The sequence below is a fragment of the Aythya marila genome (assembly GCF_965140915.1).
Source record: "Aythya marila genome assembly, chromosome: 12".
NCBI classification, from domain to species: Eukaryota; Metazoa; Chordata; class Aves; order Anseriformes; family Anatidae; genus Aythya; species Aythya marila.
The window spans coordinates 10,571,502-10,594,394 of record NC_139053.1 but is presented as its reverse complement, the minus strand read 5'-3'; the positions used below and the strand labels follow the sequence as shown (position 1 = coordinate 10,594,394).

Below are 22,893 nucleotides of genomic sequence, written 5' to 3'. Positions count from 1 at the left end.
TCTCAGTCTCTTTAAGTGCTGTTCACTTTGGCATGGCTGGGAGTGTATCGGGAAAGTGGGGCTGTTGTCTGTGTGCCTAGCAGGGTTTTACAACTCACCTAGAAGGGTGAGTTTTCTCACCCTTCCTGTTGGGAGGCTGTGTTGAGTAAGTGGCTGCTGTGAGTAAGTGGTCACGCTCACCAGGTGTCTAGCTGAAATGCTGTGGGAGGCTTTGCTCTGCTGGGAAGGTCCCAGCCCTAAGAGCAGCATCAGCATTTGTGGGTTGTCCTTCTCCTGATGGCCTGATGAAGATCTCCTCCCCACCTGCTTTCCAGCAGATTGCAGGGTAGCAGTGCATGGGTTAGGTGCTGCCTCCAAGCTTGTACAGCGCTTTGTGCTTCTTCTGTGAAGCTATTAGCCAGGTGCTAGCGTTTGAGGAGAGGAGAGCTGCTTCCAGCTGTGTATATGGGAGCCAGCTGTAAAGCTGATACCTCATCTATCCAACTGTGGTCAAGTTTTAAGAAGACTGTGAAGGGCCTGGCCAGCAGTTAAATACTAAATCTCTCACTAACTAAAGGAGGCTGATAGCAGCACTTTTTTTGTTGTTGTTGTTTGTTTTTTTTTGGCCTTGCTGCCAGGCTCAAGTAACTCCTGTTTGCCCTAAAACAGGTGCAAGAGGAAGGAGTTACTGTTTTTTTCCAGCAGAGCACCAAAGGAGATGCTGCACAAGTAGGGAGGGAGCAAACACCCTCCCAGAACAAGGCTCAAACACCCTCCAGGGAAATAACAGCAGCACAAGAGGACTGGCTTTAACAGTTCATTTAATATAAGTTTTGTTATAAAACATGTTTTTTTCTTAAATTAAAATACATAGAAAAATCTACTCTTACAAAAGACTAGATTTATTTTTTTCCCTTTTTTTTTTCTTTTTAAGAATACAGCGTGGAATTGTGACAGGAGATGGCTATGGCAGGAAGGATCCAGTCAGGTGTTTGCTGGAGGAGGAAGCGACCTGGGGCTGGCTGTCCCAGGAGGGGTGCAGGCTCTTGTGCTGCCTCCCCCCGACCCCACCAGCTGCTGTCACAACACGTAAGCTAATAAGCCTGGGCTGGAGGTTTGTTTCGCACTTGTTCTTCATTCCACGACCATGTAAACGGGATATAAATATTTCAAACACTTTCACCTTGACCACACTGTGATCGCTCTTGAGAAGACAACTGTTAAATAACTTTACAATAGCTTCCTTCAAGACTGCTAAGACCACACAGCTGCCGCAAAACAGGGGCAGACCTGCGCCTGCTCTTCCCTCCGTCTGGAGCAGCCCGGGGGGGCCAGCATGGGACCCCAGCAGTTTGGTGCATGCACGGCCCTTTGTGCAACAACAGGGCTTGAAACCGATGGGGAAAGGAGTTGCTGGGCTTCTTCTGGCTTCAAATATCAGAAGTGCTGCTCCAGAAGATGCTGGGTGGGTGCCTGGCCGTAACACGAAGCAGGGTAGAACCTTGTTTCTGGGAGGCCCAGCACCGCCAAGCGCACCCCGTGCCTCATTCTGTACCTCAGGATGGTGCCAGGCTCCCATAGCAGCAGCATCCCAGCTCAGCTCCAGCTTGTGTGCAGTTCTGATCCCTCCAGCCAGATCCCACAACTGTCCTAAAAAAGCTGGAGAGGTGGAGGGAGCACCCAGCAGCTTCCCACTCCCCATCCTGGCTAAAAGCATCCGTCCAGCAAGAAAGAAGTCACAGAGCTGCATGTCTCACGGGAAGAGGTGCCATGGCAGGAAGGGATGCCACTACCCCCGGTCACGGATCCTGGTGGGTCTGGGGCACTGAGGTGGGCGAGGGGAGCACACCAAAGCCTTCACCCTCTCCAGCCAGCAGACAGCTCTCCAGCAAGCAGCCCAGTTTTGTAGCAGGCCTGGTGCTAGAAGCCAGCACCTGTCACACAGGGACTGGCCTCAGCTTCCCTGGGGGGAGACAGACATGCGAGGGTCACGCCAGGCCAAGGCTGTGGCCATCACAGCCCAAGCCCAAGCCCTTGCCAGTGGTGTTACAGCAGGCCCCGCATGAGCTGGTCCCGCGAGCATCCCTGCGAGTGGTGCAGCCCAGCACACCTGCCCTTGCTGGTAAGCCAGGCCAAAGCAGAGCCCTCCACCGGCTCCCAGCCGCATACACTCACCTGGCAGCCACAGCTGCCCCTAATTCAGGCTGAAATTGAAGGGAAGAGAGGGTCAAGCTGGGGGCACTGCTGCTGCCCCACAACATCGCTGCCCCGGATGTCCCACGTGCAGCCAGAGCTGCCCGCAGAGGCTTTGCAACCCTGCATTGCCCTGTGCTGTGACAGGGTGCTCTTGGGGAAGTCCAAACCAGCTAATTAGCCATCAGTTAACGAGCTGATTGCAGATCAGCTAGCTCCACTACACAGGTTTTGACTGCCAGCAGCTGGCTGGGACGAGGCTGGTGGTGGGAGCCTCCTGTGCCAGAGGGATGCTGGTCAGGAGCAGCAGGGACACGGAGCGGGGGCCGTGATGCCCCCCAGCACCCACCTGAGGTCTGGAGCTTCCTGCGGATGGAGGTAGCACGGCCACTGGGTGGCCCTGGGCTGGGCGATGCGTGGCCCCGGCTGGAGGATACTGAGGTCCCCGGCGCGTCACCCTGGAGAAAAGATGAGATGTGGCTGTCAGTCAGCTCGTGCTTCGGGGACAGCTGGAGAGGAAGGGTGCCAGCAGCACCTTGGTTACCTCCAGCTGCTCCTGGCTGGGCCAGGACGCCAGCTCAGCCTTGCGTGAGATGGGGCCGAGCTCCACAGAGCGAACCCTCTCGGCGAACTTCAGGGAACACAGCGTCTCACTGGTGTTCTTCTCGGCGGGGGAGACCTGCAGCCAGCAGGAGCAGCAGCGTGTCAGCCCACCAGCCACCCACCCCCCTCCCAGGCTCTCCCGCCCCAGCTCTCGAGCACGGCAAATGCCACAAATGTTGGGGTCATGCTATTATTAACCTGCCGCTCCTGAGACAGCCCTGTGCGTCTGCAACCCAGCTATCATCTGAGCCAGACAGATATCCCTGTCACCAACTGCCCCTGCTTTAGGGATAGCCAAGGAAACTACAGCAGTTTGTGCATCCCCCAACAGTGCTTGGTGCAGCCGCAGGCATTCAGAGGGGCTGGGGGCAGAGGGCAAGGATGGAGCTCCCAGAGCCTTTCTGTCAAGAGGAGACAGGGAAACTCCTACATGGCATGCCATGCTGACGGGGATGGCATCTGCATTCCCACAGGGAGGGAGGGATCAGGCCCGGCAGCAGGAAAAGGTGAGCCCCGTCCCGAGCAGAGTGAAACAGCTTCCATCAGCCGATGCCCACGCCACGCAGGCCCTAGTCCCCGGCCCCTACCTGCACCATCATGAGGGTCTTGCTGTCCCCGCTGAGCGAGTCCTGCAGCAGGTAGGTCAGCTTGGAGTTGCGGAAGGGCACGTGGCCCTGCCGGGAGCGCAGGGCGTAGATCACGTCCCCCAGTGCTGATAGCGACTTGTTGATGTACTGCGCCTCGCGGAGCCGGCTGCCCTCTGCGCCCGACCGCCCGACGCGCTCCGAGCCCGCCAGGTCCACCAGGTTCAGCTTCCCTGGGAGCACAGAACCACACCACAGCTTTTGACAGTGCTGCCAGCCCCCGTTCAGATGCTCTGGTGATGGGTCCAGTACCCACCTGTGGTGCGCAGCCCTGTGCTGCGGTCCAGGCCGTGGACAGTGACGATGAGGAGGGCGTGAGAGCGGGAGCTGTGCTCATTCAGGTTGGTGCACTCTGTCACCCGCTTGACATGGCCAAACTCAAAGACCTTGGGGCAGAGAGACAGTCAGGCCAGGCCTGCCCCAAGCCCTTCACAGCCCCTGCCCCTGTATCTAGAGAGCTCTGAAAGGTGCCCAAGTCCATCAGGGTGATGAGTGCTGTCTGGCCTCAACCCCAGTGATGCATTGGAGGCAGGTGGTGAATGGCAGCCAGGACAAACCAGTGGTGGTTGGTATCCTGTTAATCCTCCCCCCAGCCACCCAGGCCCCACATATTTATTTTTAACACCCCTGCAACTCATGGAAAGCACTGCTGCTTGTCTCACAGCAGGGTGTCGGCTGTATCCCACCCAGGGGTCTATTCTGGGCTCTCTCACTCCCCAGCACTTCGGAAATGCTTCTGAACCTGGGGTAACATCATAGAGACCCCAGCAGGCCTTCCAGCTCCCTCCTGGTGTTGCTGTGACCCCAGGGGCAAACGCTAGCATGCCCTGAAGCCCTCCTAAGGGGGAGCTGCACAGTAACTCAGTGCCACCCTCCCGCGCCCCTCACCTTGTTGATGTCCTCCACGCTCTGCACCCTGAACTCGGTCAGCCCGGGCACATAGAGCTGCCCGCTGCCGTCGGGGCACAGCTTGATCTCCAGCTTCTCCTGGGGCTCCTTCCCCAGCAAGTCCCTGGAAAGGAGCACCCATTACAGCCCCACAGGCACGTGTTCCCCCCACACACACCCTGCTGTGTGTCACGCTGCCTGCGCACCCGCACTGCCAGTGCCCCAGTACCCTGCTCCAGCTCTGTGGGAGCCACTTCCTCCTGGGATATTTCACAGCCTATTTACAGACCTCATCCCTCCCCCGTCCCCGCTGCCCCGTGTGCCCGCCAGGTATGTGACAAGGAGCAGATGTGCACTTGGGGCATCTTTGCTAGGGCCTCTGCTGGTCCCCGAGAGCAGTGGCTGCTGCCATCCCCCCCCACAGCTCCCAGCTGCCTCCCACTGCCAGCATCCAGGCAGGGCCGCGGGCAGGGAAGGAAAATGTTTCTCATTCTCTCGGCTCCCAGCGAGCAGCTTCTAAATATAACAGCCAGAGGCCGGGGAGCCAGGGGCACGGGGGAGGCGTTTCAAAACCCGCCAGAGGAAGACAAGGCAGGAGTCAGAGCCAGAGGGAGCCCATATAAGCAGAAGGAGCTCAAGGGAGGAGGGAGCTGGGAGTGGTCCCAGACAAGCTCTTTGAACGAGCGGCATGCGCTGGGGAAAATAAATAAATAAATAAAAATCCTTACATGGCCAAACACAGGGCCTAAGGCCCTGAGACTGAGATGCAAGAGCTGGCTCCCAAGTGCTGTGCCTGTGCCCCGTGGAGGTAAAAAACAGAGCAGCACAGCACCCCCCAGCAGAAAACGTTCAGCTGCCCCAGCTCCCAGCGTACCTGAGCGCCTCGTTGTAAATCTCAGCCACGCTGACGGTGATGGCATAGTCCCAGTCGGATGCCTTGCTCCGCACCTCAGAGAAGAGCAGCTGCAGGGCCCGCTGGTTGATCCCCGGGTTTGCAGAGGTTCCCTGATAAATCGGGCAAGAAAGGGGGGGAAGAAATAACCCGTTGTGGTTTTTTTTGTTGTTTTTTTTTTGTTGTTGTTGTTGTTGTTGGTTGTTTTTTTCTGTTGCAGCAAAGCAGAAGTAAAGCCCAGAAGCTGCAGCAACAGCCACTGTGAGCTGGGGATGCAGAGACCAAGCAGGGCATGGGCAGAGCTGGGGCAAGGCGGGGAGCCTCCCCATGGCCACATCCCCAACTCACCCCAGGACTGACCTAAATGGCCAGCCTGGGTAAGCGACAGCACCAAGACGCAGGGCACAGAGGGCAACATGGGACAGCAAACCGAGGAAGAAGAGGAAGACAAAGCCAAGCAAAGTCACCTCCATCGTGTACGTTTTTCCTGCCCCTGTCTGTCCATAGGCAAATATGCAGACATTGTAGCCATCAATGCAGGAAGTAACCAGGGCCTGAACCTCTTGAAACACCTGTGGTGGAGCAGGGAGCATTAAGGAGGTGCCCACATCCCTCCGAGATGTCAGAGCTGCCGCTGACAGCAGCACGTGGGCACAGAGGTGACAGCACCCACCTCCTCCTGGGACGCCTGTGGCGGAAAGACCTTGTCCAGCTCAAAGGACACCTGCTTCCCCTTGTGCAGGAGGTGAAGGACGGCATCATCGTTGGCATCGAACGTCACCGCGTTGGCCGCCTCCGGACCCTCACCGTCCTCCTTAGTGATGGGACGGACCCGGCCGAAGACGCGGATGTTTCCTTGGTGGGGAGCAGAGACAGCGTTGGCCCCGGTGCACCTCACCGCCCCGCAGCACCTTGAGATGCCACCGAGGACTGGATGGGACGAGCACCGCCTGACCCAGCATCTTCCCAAGGCCACCGGGGCAGGGTGCAGGCCCCCTGCCGGGATCAGCCACCTCCCCATGCACCTTTCAGCCGCACCAGCTCATTGTGGCACTTCTTGCGGAGCTGCAGCTCTCGGCGGTACTTCCGCAGCAGCTCCCGGTTGGTGTTGTTCACCTCCTCGATGGCCTGGCCGATCTGGGTGAGAGGACGGTGGCTCAGCGACCCCCTTGCACTGCCACTGCTCCACGTGGGGAGCGGAGGGGGGGGGCAGCGAGGCCAACCCTGAGCTCACCTCAGCCCTGGCGCTCCGCAGGGTCTCCTGGAGGAGCAGGGGGAAGTCCCGGACCTGCCTCTTCAGGCTGTTGTAGTCGTGGGTGAGGGTACGCAGTGCTGGCTGCAGCGTCAGCAGGTTGGTCCGGACACCTGTGGGCACAACCTGAGTGTGGGTGACCATGGATGGCCCCAGTCCCACGAACCCCACAAGCCCGATGCCCTCCTCACCTGCCAGGTTTTCATGCACCGCCTTCATCTCCACCTGGGCACGGGAAAACGCCTCTTCGATGGCACGATTTTTCTCATCCTCCATCGCCTGCATCTCCTCCAGCATCTGCCCGTGGGCCCGCTCCAGCTCAGACTCATACATTGCAATCTGGGAGGGGGGTTGGTAGGGTGATGCACCCCCTGCGGCACCACACAGCCCACCGCAGCACGGCATGCTCGGGCACCCAGCCGAGGTGAAGCATGATGCGGGTGTTGCAGTGGCTTCACGTCTGGTTTACAGCCATCGCACTGCTACAGCTGGCTACCCGTACCTGGGCCCGGAGCTGAGCTGCTGTCTTCTGGGAGCTCTGCAGCTGCTGCTCCATCTCCTTCAGCACCTGCCTCTGCATCCCCACCTGCTCCTGCAGGTACTGGTTTCGGGACTGGCTCTCTGACAAGGCCTGCTTCGCCTTGGTTGACTCCACCTCCACTGTCTTGATGATGTACTGAGGGAAACCACCCGGAGACGCTGCGCCAAGGGCCAGGGCTGCCTGTCCAGCAGCGCCTGAGGGCTGGGACAGAGCTGGCATTGCCCCCGTAGGGCTAATTTACAAAGAAGGCTGCACTTCAGAGCAGCACAGCACCACCAAGGCGCTCAGGCCGGGTGGGATTGGCAGCCCCCACCAGACACAATCACACACCCTGCCTGTCTCCCCTTGCCCAGGCAGGAGACAGTCCCGGCCAGCTCGGGGAACCGGTGCAGAGCCCCACAGTGCTCACCTTTATCTGCTGGGGCTGTGACTTGAGGCTGGCGATAGTCTCCTGGCTGTCCCGCAGCCGCCGGCTGAGCCGCTCCTCCTCCTCGGCTCTCTCGGCCAGCGAGTCCTTGAGCCGCAGCTCCACCTCAGCCAGGCGGTTCGTCTTCTGCTGCACCTCCACGTCCAGCTCCGCCAGCTTGGCCCGTGCCTCCTCTGCCTCCCGCTGCAGCTGGGACAGCCGCTCCTGCAGCACGGCGTTCTCCTAGTCCCAAAACAGCTCAGCTGAGGCCGCTGTGCCCACCAACACCCGCGGTCCCACTGGCATCGCCGCCACCAGGGACTCACCTGGAGGTGGGTGCAGCCCCTGCACTGCGCCTGCTGCCGCCGCAGCTCCCGCAGCTCCCCCTCACGGGCCTTCATCTCCTGCCGCAAGCGCTCGTTCTCAGCCGCCAGCAGGTCCCGGTGCTTCTCCAGGTCTGTGCCGCCCTGCTGGGGGGAGAGGCTGAGCCTGTGACGGGGAGCCCCCACGGCTGGAGCCCCCCTGACCCAGGGGATTTCGCTGCCTGCCGTGGGGTGGTGGCAGGGAGCCTTTGCCCAAAGTGCCCTGGTGCTGCCAGTTGTGGTGTTGCATCAGTAAGAAAGTCCCACAGAAACAAACAGCCCTCAATTCTTCTCTCTTGGCACATGTAAATGGCAGCAGGACCCCCACTGCAGCTCCTGGAGGGGTTGGGGCCAGACAGCCATGCTGCTGATCCGACCCCAGGTGCCGAGACCCCTTCCTCAGCTGGCACCTCACCCCGAAGACCTACCACCCCAACCCCTGGGGACAAGGGGAACGCAGCCAACCCCAACACCGGCGAGCTCACCAGCTCTGAGCGCAGCCTGCTGATTTCCTGGGCTTGGTCCAGGAGATTCGCCTTCAAGTTTTCAACCTGCCAACACAGGCCAGGTCAGCCGGGAGGGGACTTCTGCCGTTTCTTGGCTGCTGTCAGAGCAGCCCCCACGCTGCCAGCCCCCAGCCCTCTCCCCCCGTGCTCTCTCGGGAGCGTTTTGGCTCCCAGGCTGCGGCACGGGGCAGAGCTGTGCCCTGGGCACACCACCTCCACTGCCGGGTGCCAAAACGCGCAGCTGTGCTGCACTACTTCCCTGGGAAGGGTTTCTCCTCCCAATATCCTTCATCGCACCTTCTGTGCACCCTCATTTTCTGCCTTGCTCTGAGAGCCTGATTCACACGAGCTGATTAAAACAAACGTTAATGAAAGGCTTGCTTCTCAGTTATACCACAGGTATAATTTGTCCACGTCGAGTATTAGCAGAAACCATTATTAAAAAAATAGCAACATCTTTCGAGAGAAAAAAAATAAAGACCTATTCACAGCTGTGTTTAGAGAACCAGAAGTACCTTGTCCTGCCCTTGCAACATGGCTTGACTTTGCCTTCTCTTTTATTACTGCTTTTTCTTTCTAGGAAAGTTATCTTGAGAACAAGAGGGAGCAGGAGCTCCTCCAGAAGCCTGTGTATCTCAGTATCATGGGTGGGAGGATGCTCCCCACCATGTCGTCACTTGATCTGCCTCTCATGTTGGGGACCATCCTGCCCTTCCCCAAAAAACAGGCAGATTTCAGAAAATCCTTTTTTTTTTTTTTTTTTTTTTTTTGTGCAGGGAACCGGAGGTTTCCATCTCTCCCAGCTCTTTCCTCCCTGCTGCAGAGAGGCTCCTGAAAAAATATCACTGCAGTTACTCATTAACTGCTGCAGCAAGTGCTCTGCAAAGCCAGCAGCCTTGCAGGAAGCTGCAGGCTTTGTTTCAAGGGGTTTGCTGTGTGCTCTGTGCCCCGCACCAAGCACCCATCCTCAGCCTACTACCCCAGAGCTGGCGGCTGCACCAACAGAGGAGCATCGCCACCTCCCCAAAACTTGCCCTGGGGGTGCCAGGCCTGGCTGCACACTTCGCTGCTGTTGTCCCCCAGACTTCCAGTCGGTCTCCCTGAACCTGGAGGAGGCAGCAAGAAACCATCGTGCTGCCAAATCCCCCGCCCAGAGAGCAGGAGGCTGTTGCCTCATCTGAGTAACCAGCCTTCTCTAAACAACCAGGCCTCCACGCACCATAATTTAGAAACTGCTGATTTATAACAAATGCAAATGTGCTCACATTGTGCTGTAATTAATTATGATAAGTTATTAAGCCACTCCCTTGCGGAGACGGCAACACAGCCAGCTGCTGGGGAGCACCCCCCACGCAGCCCCATGTGCCCGCAAAGGTGCTGCCAGCTCAGCTCGGCACCCGGCTGCTCCCTGCTGGAGTTGAGATCCCCGTGGGGACCTGGGACCCCTACAGCGTGGCTGACCCACACCAGGGGAAGCAGAGCAAGCAGCAAGCACAGCAGCACCATCTCACCCATCCTCTCAGATTGAGTCGGAAAACCTGATTCCCACATCCAGTAAGCTACACTATTAAAATATTTAAAAATATTAATGTCCTCGTCTCAGCCCGCACTCCAGCGTCTCACATCCCTTTCTCACTGAAGTTTAACTGTGTTTGGGAGGGGAGGGACAAGGAAACCACCCCTCCAGCTTGGGTGCATCTCAAGGACACGCGCAGTGAGCAGCCTGCCCGCCACCCCAGGGCCGCTCTCCCTGCGTGCTCCCAGCCCCAGCTCCTTGCCAGGCGCACACAGAGCCGCCCTCCCAAAGACTCGCGGACAAACACATCGTTAAGAGCAAAAAAAACCCAAGCCACAGAGCTGGGAAGGTGCCAGCCAGCAGCGCACCCAGCCATGGGCTGCCCAGCAGAAAGCTCATGCAGGTGAGGAGCTGCTCCCAGCATGAGCAGCACCCCAAGACACTCCGTCCCCTACCTCCTCCGACATCTCTGGGTGCATCCTGCTCTCCGGAGGCAACAGGGACTCCTTGGTTGTCAGATCCGGCCAGAGGCATGGCCCGGCCATCCCCGAGCCTTTGTAATCCAGTTTCGGGCTGTGCTTTGGCTGGCGTTTGCCCTGCACCGTGCGTCCCCGGCCCCACCAGCTGCCTCTCCTGTGCCAGTGAGCTAGCCGATGGAGGGCCGGCCGGATCCTGACGGTGCTCACGCTTGTGTCATGCAGACTATGCCAACCAGATCCAGGACAATTACATCCACCTTTTTGACACCAGTGGAACAAGCAAAACCTGACTATAATAGCTTCCACAACATCCACATGCAAATCCCTTTATTAGCAGCCCTGGATTTCAATCTCCCTGTAATGAGCAAGGTCCTTGCACCAAGAGCTGCGTCTGAACTGGCACAGGAAATATTTAAGGGTCAGCTCACCGCCGCTGAGACAGGGTTTCTGACCACAGAGGCACGGCAATGATTTTGCACTGACTCAAATATTTTTTACACTCTGCTTGACACAAGCTGATCCCTTCACCACTTTCCTCCTCTGAAGCATTCGACTCTGCCTTCATGGTCACTTCTCACTTCCTGACTTTTGAAAATCACTAAAAGTAATCTGCTGGGTTGGTTTTACAAGCTTGTCCTGATGCAGATTTCTTGCAGTGGGGAGCCAGAGCTCTGCAGCTCCCCGGGCTGGTGCAGCCCCTTCCTGCCAGGATGAGGCACCCCGCAGTGCCTCAGTGGTGCCAGTTAGGGGCTGCAAGCACTGCAAGGAAAGCACAGTGCAAGCATTGCAAGGAAGGCACAGAGCTGCTTGGCCAAGCGCTGGGCAGCCACAGAAGCTGCTCAGAAGCTCCTGACACCCAGATCATTGCCAACCCTGTGAGCTGACCACAGCAGGGCCCTGCTGCTCACCCAGGCACCGGGTGCGTCTCTTGCCAAAGGTGCTGCCTCAGCTGGTGCATGCAAGAGCACCAAAAATCCTGCACTCCACTGAGTCGCAACCTGCAACTGGAAACCCAGATGGTGCCCCCCACGCCCCCAGCCATGCCATACCTGCCCTTGTAGCTGGACAGAGACGGCGAGCTCCTCGCTCTTCCGGGCAGCCAGTTTCTCCTGCAGAGCCAGCAGCTCCTCCTGCAGCCGCAGCTTCTCCTCCTGCAGGTGCGCCATGGATGCCACCACCTTCTGGATCACAGGGAAGGGACGTGGGGCCGGCAGGCTGGCGCGCTTCCCACTGCAAAACCTGCCCCCTGCAGTGGGAGCAAGCACAGGTGGGTTGGGAGCAGCCAGCCAGGGACTGCCTACGGGGAGAGACCGCCGGGGGTTGTGGTGGGGATGGGGACTCACAGGGGCACCGCGTGTCCAGGGTCTGCCTGCCACCATGCTGGCAAAGCTACGTGAGTGTGACACCAGCACACTGTCATTTGAGACAGAGGGATGTGATGTTATGCTGAGATGAACTACATCGTGCTGAGACGTGCCCCGCGCACAGCTTGGACACGGTCACGGAGCGCTCAGCACCAACCCCAGCTGGCTGGGCAAACAGCAAACCCTGCCACAGGGACCCTGAGACACGGCTGAGGCTCAAGAATGCCCCACAGAGAAGGCAGGCAGGGACTGCCCCACACGAACCACGCTTGGCACGTCCAGCAGCAGCCCCACCGATGCCCTCAGAGCATCCTGTGCCACGGCACAGAGCCTGTCAGCGCCGCCCCGGAGGCTGCCGCGCGTGGACGTGCCGTGACCCAGCCCTGCTGCCTGGTGACACGCTGCTGCCTCACACGGTTAACGACTGCTTTTACTACCGCGCTCTGAATCATCCTGCAGCACCACATCCTTTTTTTTTTTTTTTTTTTTTCTGAATGAGCAGGTGCCAGTGGAAAAACAGTATGTGATCGTGTTATTAAAGACTGCATCGTCATACACAGATATAATGGAAGCTGAACTAAAATTATACGGGCACCTTGGATGTTGACTCCAACACACTGCTGCTGCAAAAGCATCTGTGGGAGCAGAGACAGCGGCCAGGTCCACATTACTTCTGCCACCAGCAGACGGATGGGTCTGAGCTTGGGACCAGCAGCTACAGGGCCATGGCCAGCTCCCTCTTGCTTTCCAACACACTTTGAAGTGCACTTGGAAAGAAAGCCGTCTCCAGGCCTCTGCCCAGCACCATTTCCATGCAGGCTCTCCTCCTCCTGCATCCCTCTCCCTCCCCACCAGCCGTCTGCCCACAGAGGGAGCCCGGCCACAGCGGGGCCACGCGCAGGAGCAGCTCCCTCACCAGGATGAGCCCCAACAAGCCCGGGCAACTGAGTCCTGATGGAGCCAGATGGGAAACCACGGGGATTAACCCATCCTGGCACAACCACGCCTGCTGCGCGCATTTCCACGACTGTTTCTCCCCAGCCATCACCACCACAGTGCCCTGCAAAGCAGGAGCAACCTTCACCTCCAGGCTGGTGATGAGCAGGGAAGCTTTAGAGCCCCAGGGGTGCGCATGGGGACACCCCCGTCACCTGGGGAGCACTGCTGCGCTCCTGTTTGCATGTGGGATGGGGAGAGCCCCACAACGTGTGTCCCCCCCAGCAGGCACACAGCCCTCTGCCCTGGCCACATGCCCCATGTCCCCTCACCGGCTTTCTCCAGGTTCATGGTGCAGGCTGCTTGCCCTGGCGCGGTGGTGGCCAGCTCGTTGGGGGATGCTGGTGGCTCCTCCGTAGCCTCCTTCAGGGATGGGCACCAGCCCTGCTGCGGCAAGACCTGCACCCACGAGAACAAACGGGCTCCTGTGACTCCTGTCCGCCCCATGCTGACCTCTCCATGCCATCACACCAGGGCTGCCCCATCGCCCTGACCCTAAAATCTGGTACGCTCCCCAGGTGTGTGGGGGGGCCCTGCTGAGGCACCCGCTGGCAGCCGGAGTTTCACTGAGTTTTTTGGGAGGCATGAGCACAGAACAGGTGGCAGAGGACGGAAAAGTGGGACTGGTCACAGCAGGGAAAAGCCAAAGCCCTTGACTGCAGCAGGCAGTGCTGACCTACAGCTGCAGGCTGGGAGTGCCTGTGACTGCAGCTTTGAGAGTCAAGCTGATAAGAAAGATGGGGACAAAAACCAAATGTAAGCCAGAATTAGATCAGCACAGCGAGTGCCAGGAGCAGCGCTCTGATACCTCCAACCCCTCTGGCCTGACAGGGCTCGATGCAGGCTGGCTCCTCCATCCCTCTCCTGCTGCTTTGTCCCAGCCAGCTCCAGTGACCTGCTGTGGGTCTGCGGGACACTCCGGGACCCCATCCCCTCAAGGGGATGTCAGCGTCAGGAGGCTGCAGTGATGCCTGGCCTTCCAAACCACTCACAGGTCCTCTCCCCATTGCTTGGGCACTGCAAAGCATCATTAGATTGCTCCACAGCTCCGCTCTCCAGAGTATTTTTGTCAAGATGAACTTATCAAGTTGCCCGCAGATCTGCCCATAAACAACTGTTTCCATCAGCTTGATCATTCAGTTGTCTATATTCTACGTGGCCTTAGAGAAAGGCTGTGGCTTGCGCACAGCATTGAACATGAAGTTCTGGGGCCTTTATGGAACATTGTGCCAGCCCACGTGAAGCACAAGCACCCCGGGCTCTGCCCCAGCAGGTCCCACTACGTGTTCGTTTCTCACTTGCAAGCCCTTGCTCACTTGCCACGAAGTGCCAGTGAGAGGCAACCCATGAGATGGAGCATGGCTTGAGCTCTGGTAAAACTGAAGAAGAAATCTGGAGGGAGAGAGGGAAAAAGAATACAGGGAAGGTAACAAAAAAAATAAAAAAAATCTGGGTCTATTGTACGAATCTGCATTCATTGGATTGAAGGAAAAAAAATCTATTTTTAATGCCATCATTAAAAAAAGCTTTAGTGGAGTGGATGCTTCTGCAAAGGTCTGATCAGCTGAGCTTGCATTATTGTTCCCCCATCCCAGTCAAAAGTTCCTTTTCTTACTTATACCTTATCTAGGAGCACGTGGCATCACCTGCCAGTGAGCAACATCAAAGAAGCACGTCTCACCCTGGCAAATGCACCGCGGTGAATACTCATTACACACAACATGCTTCTGAAATGATTTAGGAGGCAGCAGCAGCACCCAGGCAGGAGCCAAGACTGGAGCAGCTGCATTTCTGAGGTGTCTTTCACTTGAAGCTCCAGAAGGCTTCTGCTGGAGGGAATTCAAGTCTCATTCAAGGCCGCTGTGAGATAACAAGGTGTTTTCCTTCTTTTCAAAGGAGGAAAATTTAAATGGGTTGCCTGAAGTCCAAAATGAACTGGTGACAGCAACACAGACAGGATCCTGGTGTCAGGACACTGTCCTCTGCCACTGCCTGCCCTCCACCTGCTCTCTTCTTCCTCCTCCTCCTGGCAAACCCTGGCATGGGGCAGGCAGTGATACCCCTCCTTCCTGGAGTTCTTCCAGCTACCTAGCCCAGGAATAGCACAGAAAACGTTACTCTGGGTTTTTCCCCAGCATTTTTGATGCCTTCAGACTTTCCAGAGAGCTGGGACACTCTTTCCACACCACGTCCCTCGCCAGCACAACATGTGAGGACCAAAGCAAAGGGCCACAAGGAACTGTTATGAAAAGGGCTGAGAGGGGGAAGCCTTCACACTGCCTCGAATAGTGCTGGGCAGTGCTGCCACATACATCCATGCTCCCTGTGGAGCCAGGCAGGATGCGGGATGCACGCTCATTTGCCAGGCCCAGCCAGGCACAGGCTGTTGAGGTGTCTGGGTGTCGATCCCTGCTGGGGAACTCATGCTAGCAGGGAGAGCTGCACACTTTTGAGATGTGTTTGCCCACCCCTGCACTGAATCAAGCACTTCTTACCTGGAGGGCCAGGCAGACACCGCGTGGGCTTGCAGAGCCTGGCCAGCTCACACCACAGATTTTATGCTGGACCAGCACAGGCAACAGAGGGACCTGGGCAGAGAACTCCTCTTCGCTCCCAGCGACGAGCACGTCCTGCCTGAGTCCTGAGACAGGGCGAAAAGTTACCGTGGACATCCCATGGGGACAGACACAGTCAGCCCAGCTCCTCCCTGCCAGCCTGCGCTGTCCTGAAAGGGGAGAGTGCTCCCCAAAGCCACTGGTGGGGGACGGTGGCTGGGAGCCCCACCAGCCTCGGCAGCCCCCGCTGAGGTGCTGGGCAGTGCCCAGCAGCCAGACTCCTTGCTGGCCCCTTGCTGCATGTGCCTCACCGAGAGAACAAGCGCCATAAAAGCCCTCAGTAGTACTAAAAATGTTGGCAGGGTTAAATAGAGAAAGGAGCCCTTCAGGGTAAGACTGCTTGCCAACAACTTGTACAGCAGTAATGGAGGTTCGGGCTGGGTCCTCCTGCATCCTCACAGAGCTCTGCAGGGCAGACAGACCCAGGCAAGCTCCACCTTGCAGTGCCCCAGGTGCCTGATCTGTCCTCTGCCAGCAGCCCCCCCAGGACACCGGCATCTCCTTCCCATCTCTGCCCCTTGTCCAGTCGCTTGGCTTCCTGTGACGCTATCTCTGAAAAGCTGCCAAACCCCGTTTGCATCACCAAAACCGGACAGACGGACCCTGTCAGGGTGAGCTCACTCCGCTGCCCCCAATGCTTTTTTATTTGTCATGCAACCAAGCCCAAAAGGAAGCACGGTGGCAGCGTTTGTGTCAATCAGAAGGAAAACAAGATCTCAAGGAGTTTTTTTTGCTGTCCGTGTGCTCATCTGCTACAGGAACAGTGACTGGCAAGGACTGAGCCAGGGCAAGGCCATGGTGCTGAGGCCAGGGGAGGGGAAGCTCTTCAAATACCTACAGGACCCTGCACACCCACAGCAGGGAGTGAAGAGGACCCTGAGCCAAAACCACCTGCCAGCACCCTCCCACCCACCAGCCTCAAGCACCCCTGCTGCAGGCAGCCAAACAGCGTCTCCGGCTGGCAGGAAGAAATCAGGTAAAACCCCACTAATGCAGTTTCTCCCCTAAAATCATCAGGAGGCGCTTGGGCCACAGCTGGAAGCAGCATCTGGATGGAGAAGTGCCTCGCCTTTCAGCTCTCTGAAGAAGTCAGCTCATCAGTCTGCACTTCGTCTTTGTCTCTAATTAGCCATAACATTTCATCCACGCTGTGAAAACTGAGCATTTCAAAAGTGCTTGCAGATGCCCGGACAAAAGGCAAAGCCACGCACTGAGCTCACGTCCCTGCCTTCGGCCAGGCATGGGAGGAGGCAGCCGCAGGCAGCGCTCCCGGGAAGGACGAGAAGCCCCACGTCCAGCACCCCGATGCCCCGATGGGCACAGCCGTGGCCATCCCAGCAGCATCCCTGTTCCTTCCAGCAAGCAGTGCCCGGCTAAACCACCGCCAGCACAGCAGCATAAAGCCCCTAAAGGGCATTTCAGCCCCTCTGTGGAAAGCCAGGACCACAGCGGTGGGAAGCACTGTCCCTGACAGTGGCTGCAGGCCCCAGCACGCAGCCGCCCGCCTGCACGGTGGCTCAGCTTTTTGGGGAGAGATCACGGGGCCAAACTCACCGATGTGGTCTGTGTGCCCCGGGGGCACGGCGAGCCCTTCCAAGGAGGCGAGCCGAAAGCTGAGCAGGAGCCCTGCACATTCCCTGCCGTGCTTCGTCCCTGTCTCTTTCTTACATTTGAAACATTAACCTTTCTGCCCGGGCTGCCTTACTCACGGGCTGGGAGGGAACCGAGGCACCGCTCCGCTCACCCTCCGCCTCGCCTAAAGCTCACGCCCGCTTCCGAGACCGTTTCTCACCCCCCCAGCCCGTGCTAGAAAGCAATGCGAAAAATGCAGGCGTGCTGGTTCCCGGCCTCTCCTCGCCCAAGTGTGAGAAAGGGCGTGAGCGCGGGCGGGCTGAGCGCGACGGGCACTCACCGGCTGGCCGAGGGTCCCGGTTGCACGCAGCTCCCGCAGGGGGTCCCGGAGCCCAGGTCCTGCGGGCTGTGAGCATGGCACGGGGGCGCCCAGCACTGCGACACCGCGGCGCCTGCGGGGAAACGCGAGGAAATCCAGCTCAGGCTGCCCGCGGCTCCGGCCGCAGGTACTCCGAAACCCAGGGGACAGCGGCGGGGCGAGCCCTGGAAGCGGCACCGCGTCCCCGCTGCTTCCCAGCCCCGTGCCCGGTCGCCTCGCTGCGGATTTTCCTCCCGGGGACGCCGCGCAGAAAGCCCCGGGCTCGCCGAGCGCACCCAGCGGATGTTGCATAAACCGTGCCTGTAATTACCGTGCTCCTCTCCGCACCCCTTCCAGGCCGCCCGGGCTTTGCTTTGTTTTAAACTCCGGGACTCCGGGCAGCGCCGGCAGCCCCCCCGCCGCCCTGCCCCAGCCCCTGCCGAGCCGCACCGGGAGCACCGGGGGGCCCCAAACCCGGTGCCGGCGGCGCCGCCCGCTGCTGGCTAACGGGGAACCGAGCTGGGCGCTCCGCAGCCCCGCAGACAAAGGAATGCTCGGCTCGGCTCGGCTCGGCTCGGCCCGGCTCGGCTCAGCCCCCCCGCCGCTGCCGGTGCCGGTACCGGTGCCGGTGCCGCCCCGCGGGGCTCACCGGGCGCGGGGTGCCGGCGGGACGCCCCCTCCCGCTCCCGGTCCCGCTCCCGGTCCCGTCCCCGCCCTCCCGGGCACTCGGTCGACGGAAACGGCGAGCTCCGCCCCGGTGCTCGTTGCCACGGCAACCCCTGAAGCCCCCCCCGACGGGCGGCGGGGACGGTGCCTTCCGCCCCCCCCAGCCCCGGGGCGCACCGGCAGCCCCGGCCCGGAGCCCTCGGGCTGTGCCTGGGGCCGCCCCGGCCGGGAGGGGCAAGGTCCCAGGAACGGGCTGGGAAGGAGCAGCCAGGTGTGAGCGGAAAATAAATGCGTCTTCCCCGCCGGCCTCGCAGGTCCGAGGTCCTCGGGAGGTGCCCGGTGCCGGTGCTGCCCCCGCCGCCAGCCCCCAGCGGTGCCCCGAGGACTTGGATTTGAAGGGGGAAAGATCTGGCTTCTAACCCCTGGGTGTAAGGAAAGAGGCGTGATGTGCCTCGAGACCCCTCGGCAGGCTCAGCTGTCAGCAAGTGAATAAAAAGTTCTGCTTTAAGTGTCTTTATACGCATTTCTAGTGTGAGGTCTGTATCTACCTGCCCATATAGCGCATAGGATTATCATGTTAATGCCTGTTTTGGGAGATGCGTGTTACTCATGACTCGTTAATGGTGATTAACTGGCAATACCAGATACTCCCCGCAGCAGGAAGCAGTCATGGTCACTTCATGCCGATGGCCTTGGTCACTTCATGCCAATGACCTGTGCCAGCAGCAGCCCTGTGCTGCCCCACACCGCTGTCTGCCTCCCCAGCACACTGCGCCACACCAAGTCACCATGGCACCCCAAAATCCATGGGCCCTGCGCTGGCCTCTCCCCGTGCTTGGGACCCTGCTGTGGGTGGGGTGCTGGCCTGGGTGGGCGCCGAGCAGGAGCAGGGGCACGGGGGTGCTGTGGTGGCAGCATCCCTCGCAGGTCTGGATGGGCAAAGAGCCCAGGGAGCCCAGGGGGATGGCGAGCAGGCCATTGTGTTTTGTCACAGTCCTGCACTGCTGGAAAGGGGAACGCTGCTCTGCCTGGCAGCGGGAAGCAAGGGGTGAGCTCTTGTTGTGCCAGGGGACCGAGCAGACGTCCTTCACCTCCCACGCTGCTGTGCTAAATTGTAGTATTTCACATGTCTGGGCACTTTTGGAGCAGGGTTTGGCCTCATCCCTTTGTGGCTCCATCCCGGGAACACCCTCTTGGGCTTCCACCCCTGGCAGCGCTGCAAGGCAGCCTGGGGATGGGAAGAGCGGGATGACTGGTGGGGACAGACACTGTGAGCGACATCTTGGCTCAGCGCAGCCACCGCCGATCCTGGCACTGCCTCCACCTCTGTGCTGCAGATGCCTGCACAGAGTGCAGAAGGAAAAAAAAAAAAAAAACATCGGGAAAACCTCCCAGGCGTTGCAAAGTGGTGCCTCCCATTTTCTTCAGCTGAGCTTTATTCATGTTCCCAGCGTAGTGCCCTCAGGGTGGACATGTGTGTGTGTCCAGATGTGTGCACATGTGCTCACACACGTGTGCACACGCACGTACAGATGTGTGCATAAGAGCACCCAGCAGTGCAGCGGACAAGGTGAAATGCAGCGCTGAGCAAAGACACTGCAATCCCCCACACCCTGCCTCACTGCCAGCTGCAGCAGAGCCGTGCATCCCCTGCTCCGTGTGTCTGTCCCCACCGAGCTGGGGGACATGTGGCCACCACCCTAAGCCCCGTGGAGGGCTGTCACGCATTGCTCTGTGTGCTGCGCTGCAAGCCCAAGGACAAGAGAATATTAATTAGGAGCACATATTACTGATTTCTTTGGAAGCGATTTGCAAAGCAGTGCAGGTAATTAAAGGGGTTGCTGAGCTAAACAGGATACGCTTGCTCAAGAGGCTCTGGGGAAGGCTGAAGGGGGGGCAGTGCTCAGGCAACGCTGGGTGCATTCCCCCAGTGCTGCCTCACCTGCATTTCCTTCAGACTGAGCTGGGCTGGGCGATGGGCTGGACTTGGGACTGCTCAGCACCCTCTGGTTGCTAATTGCGAAAGAAACATGCAGACTAAGCTAAGGCACAGCAAGTCTGTTGCCAGCAGAGTGAAAGTAACTCATGTAAATCTTATGCAGCAGGCACAGCCTTGTCATGAATACTAAATCTGAAGAGACGGGAAACAATTAGTTGTGATGATTTGCATAAATATACTGTTATCTGTGCAGTTCCTTCGTCTGGTTTGGCGATAATATTGACAGACGAAAAGTTACTTTATACATTCCAATAGCAGCTGTAATTCCATCTTGTCATTGACTTAATTTATGAGCTGTAAGGGTAAAATAATGTTTATGTAAATCGCTTTAACCAGTAAGTAATTTCCTGCCCTTTGAATGCATCAGGTTTTTAATGGTATTGCAATTATGCAATGCACATAAGCTGTATCAATTACATTAAATAAGTCTAAATTAACAAGGCATATCTGTGAATTTCCCCAGTTCAGAAAAATAACTCAGTGAATAAGCACGTAGCAAAATCTGAAATGGTGTTTTGTGCCGGTAGCAATATTCAAAATGTCAGCTGCTGGCATTAAAAGGCTGCCCCCACCATCCTGGGGCCAGTTTTAAGAGGGGAAGGTGAGGCCCAGAGGCCCCGTGCACCAGTGACAAGTCCTGGTGTATGTGCCAGGCAGATAAAGCTCAGCCCAAAGGCAAATGTTATTTGGGGCTGAACTCTTAAAAAGCCAACCTACGTTCAGCAGCCTTTCTAGGGCCCTTCCCTTTGTGATCCCACCATCACGGCACAAGCACATTTACCACCCTGCAGCTGGGGTGTCGTGATGCCATGTGGCGTTGTATTTTCTGATAGCAGGGGACTCCTGCTTGTCACATGCCACCGCCAACAAATGATAAGTCTGTGTATGTTTCTGTGTGCTCCAAGGACGCCTCCAAGGCAATGTCCTTCCCAGAGCTGTGGCTGCACGGCTATCTGCTCCTGTGGGGCTGAGGAGTGAGACCAACTCTAACCTGCAGCCAGCCCCTGTGCCCCTCTGGGGGGATGTGGCTGTGCTGGCCTGGGTTAACCCAGCGAGACTCCGACCTCTTTGCAGCTCTCACGCCTCTGGTTTCCCAGCCAGCACCTGAGCAAGCCCCAGCTGACAACATCACTGAAGGTATTTTCAGAAACACGGCTTTGCAGGCAGGCAGTGGGACCTGCATGCCCAGCCGGTAGCAGGGAGGCTCGATTTTTCAATAGCCATCAGCCCTAAATCAATGTCCAGCAGCTCACTGGGGGACATGCCGTGGTGGGAGGGCAACCTGAGCACTCCCAGCCATGGGAGCAGACATTGTTCAGTTGTGCTGGGTTTGGGTCGTGCAGCACAAGCAGCTCGAGGACGTGCTGTGGTGTGTTGGGAAGCTCTGGCTTGCTCACGCAGCTAGGCACAGCGTGGCCACAGCTCTGTGAGCAGCACGCAGGTGAGTACTGCCTTTGCTTTCTCTTCATGTTCAAACACGGCAGCTCTTGTGCAGCCAGCAAAGCCGGCGGGCTCAGCTCTTGCTTTCAGTGTGGCCTTTTCCATATCTGCAAACATCCCTGTTTCAGCTGCCAGCTCAAGAAAAAAAATGCACAAATGCATCAGTTGGGCCAGCAGAAGGATCGATTTGCATTGGGAGAACAGCAGGAGGGAAGCCTGCCCAGAGCTATTAGACCCATTTTCATCCAGCGTGTGTGCTCAGAGCCCCCTCGGATACAGAGAAATAAGGTGGCTGTGAAGCCAGGCAGGTTAATGCGCATTTTACTTACCCAACAGAGTGCGATGGATTAAGGGAAGCTCCAGCGATCAAAACTCATCACTGACTGGTGCCTTTTGCATTAGTCATTTGTTCTGCCCCAAGCAAATATTTAACCTACATATGTAAGACCTTCAGGGAGACAGCTAAAAAATTCTAGAAAAAGTTTAACTCCCCCCTCCCCTCCCTTCGAGCAACCTGATAGCAGCCACTATCAGCCCAGAAATGCAGGCGGGAGCATACCTGAAGCTGCCTGTGTACTCAGATGCTCCCTGTAGAAAATTCCCACCAGAAGCATCAGATGTAATGAGAATGTGTCCTCAGAGAACAATTAATTATAACCCAGCTCATTATTATAATTTTGCTCCTCCTGGAGAGCCCCGAACAAGGGGATTTCTCTGCATTGCTGCAGCACGGCCAAGCCTACATGAAACGATTAACAAAGCAATAACAAAACCCTGCATTCCTCCATCTGTATTTCACACAAAGATATCCAAGCTCCTTAGCAAGTTTTAATTAAGTCTTAGCATGCTCCTGAGAAATTTGTACTCATTTTAGAGTTCACAGACTGAATTAATTCAGCCCAGAGGCTCTGATGCTGAGATAGGGCAGGTTTGAGCCCTGCACAGCACCTTGGCTGGCGAGGGGCGTTGCAAAGGTGGCATCAAGCTGCCGTCACAAACACGCAGCCAGGGCCAACCAGCAACACCCACACAGCCTCCAGGCTGCCCTCATGCTCAATGCCCACAGGCCCCTATGCAAAACTCCCAGAAATGGAATATTTATCCAGGCAAATGCCAACAGTGACATCTTTTTCGACCTTCCATGTTCAGGTAGAAAAAAGATCCACAACCTGCCTTGCACAGGTTGTGGGTGAAGCCCCAGCCTTCTCGCCTCCCTCTCCCCAGCCTTCTCACCCTGTTACATTTCTTGGAAAGCTCCAGGTAAGGCATGGGCTGGGCTTCACTGCTGCAGGCTTGAGCCTCCACTGAGCAAAACTCTGCACAACAGCTCAGCCATGTGTCATGGTGTTCGGCTCCTGCATGCACAGCACCTCTTAGAAGTGAGACTGAGGAGCACAAAATAGCCCAGATGAGACTGAGGCTGCCCGTGATGCCATGCTGGCTGTAGTGCACCCATGCTGCATACGGCTGGGCACCCAGCAAATTCAGGTCGAGATGCTTTACCCAGCAAATAAATGTTAACATGGCGCTGTAGGGAATCCGTGCCTTGAGCAGGGGGTGCTGGGCCACCTGCATCCCCCTTGGGCCCCCTGCTCAGGGCCTCCGTGCTGCCTACAATCCTT

At 57.8% G+C, this 22,893-nt stretch overlaps 1 protein-coding gene across 12 annotated transcripts; it reads right to left on the bottom strand.

Moving 5' to 3' along the window:
* Nucleotides 1–789: 789 nt before the first annotated feature.
* On the bottom strand, nt 790–21,618 carry KIFC3 (kinesin family member C3). Of its 12 annotated transcripts, none has more exons than XR_014318359.1 (21): nt 17,149–17,452; nt 15,117–15,262; nt 12,894–13,020; nt 11,311–11,507; nt 8,246–8,311; nt 7,725–7,868; nt 7,402–7,641; nt 6,954–7,127; nt 6,643–6,790; nt 6,434–6,564; nt 6,225–6,336; nt 5,873–6,054; nt 5,667–5,771; nt 5,182–5,312; nt 4,308–4,431; nt 3,676–3,805; nt 3,363–3,592; nt 2,708–2,851; nt 2,522–2,630; nt 1,535–1,942; nt 790–1,452 (listed from the first exon to the last, which is right to left on the bottom strand). XR_014318359.1 is itself a non-coding variant. In XM_082770158.1 (21 exons), the coding sequence occupies exons 2-21, from the start codon at nt 17,222–17,224 to the stop codon at nt 1,917–1,919; spliced, it is 2,742 nt and encodes a 913-aa protein (XP_082626284.1). In that variant the 5' UTR covers nt 17,225–17,260; nt 21,601–21,618; the 3' UTR covers nt 790–1,916. The 12 variants fall into 12 exon arrangements, 11 of the variants coding, with proteins under 11 accessions (XP_082626284.1, XP_082626283.1, XP_082626279.1 ...); XM_082770158.1 differs by adding an exon at nt 21,601–21,618 and having other exon boundaries at nt 790–1,942; nt 17,149–17,260; XM_082770157.1 differs by adding an exon at nt 17,816–18,312 and having other exon boundaries at nt 790–1,942; nt 17,149–17,260.
* Nucleotides 21,619–22,893: the final 1,275 nt, after the last annotated feature.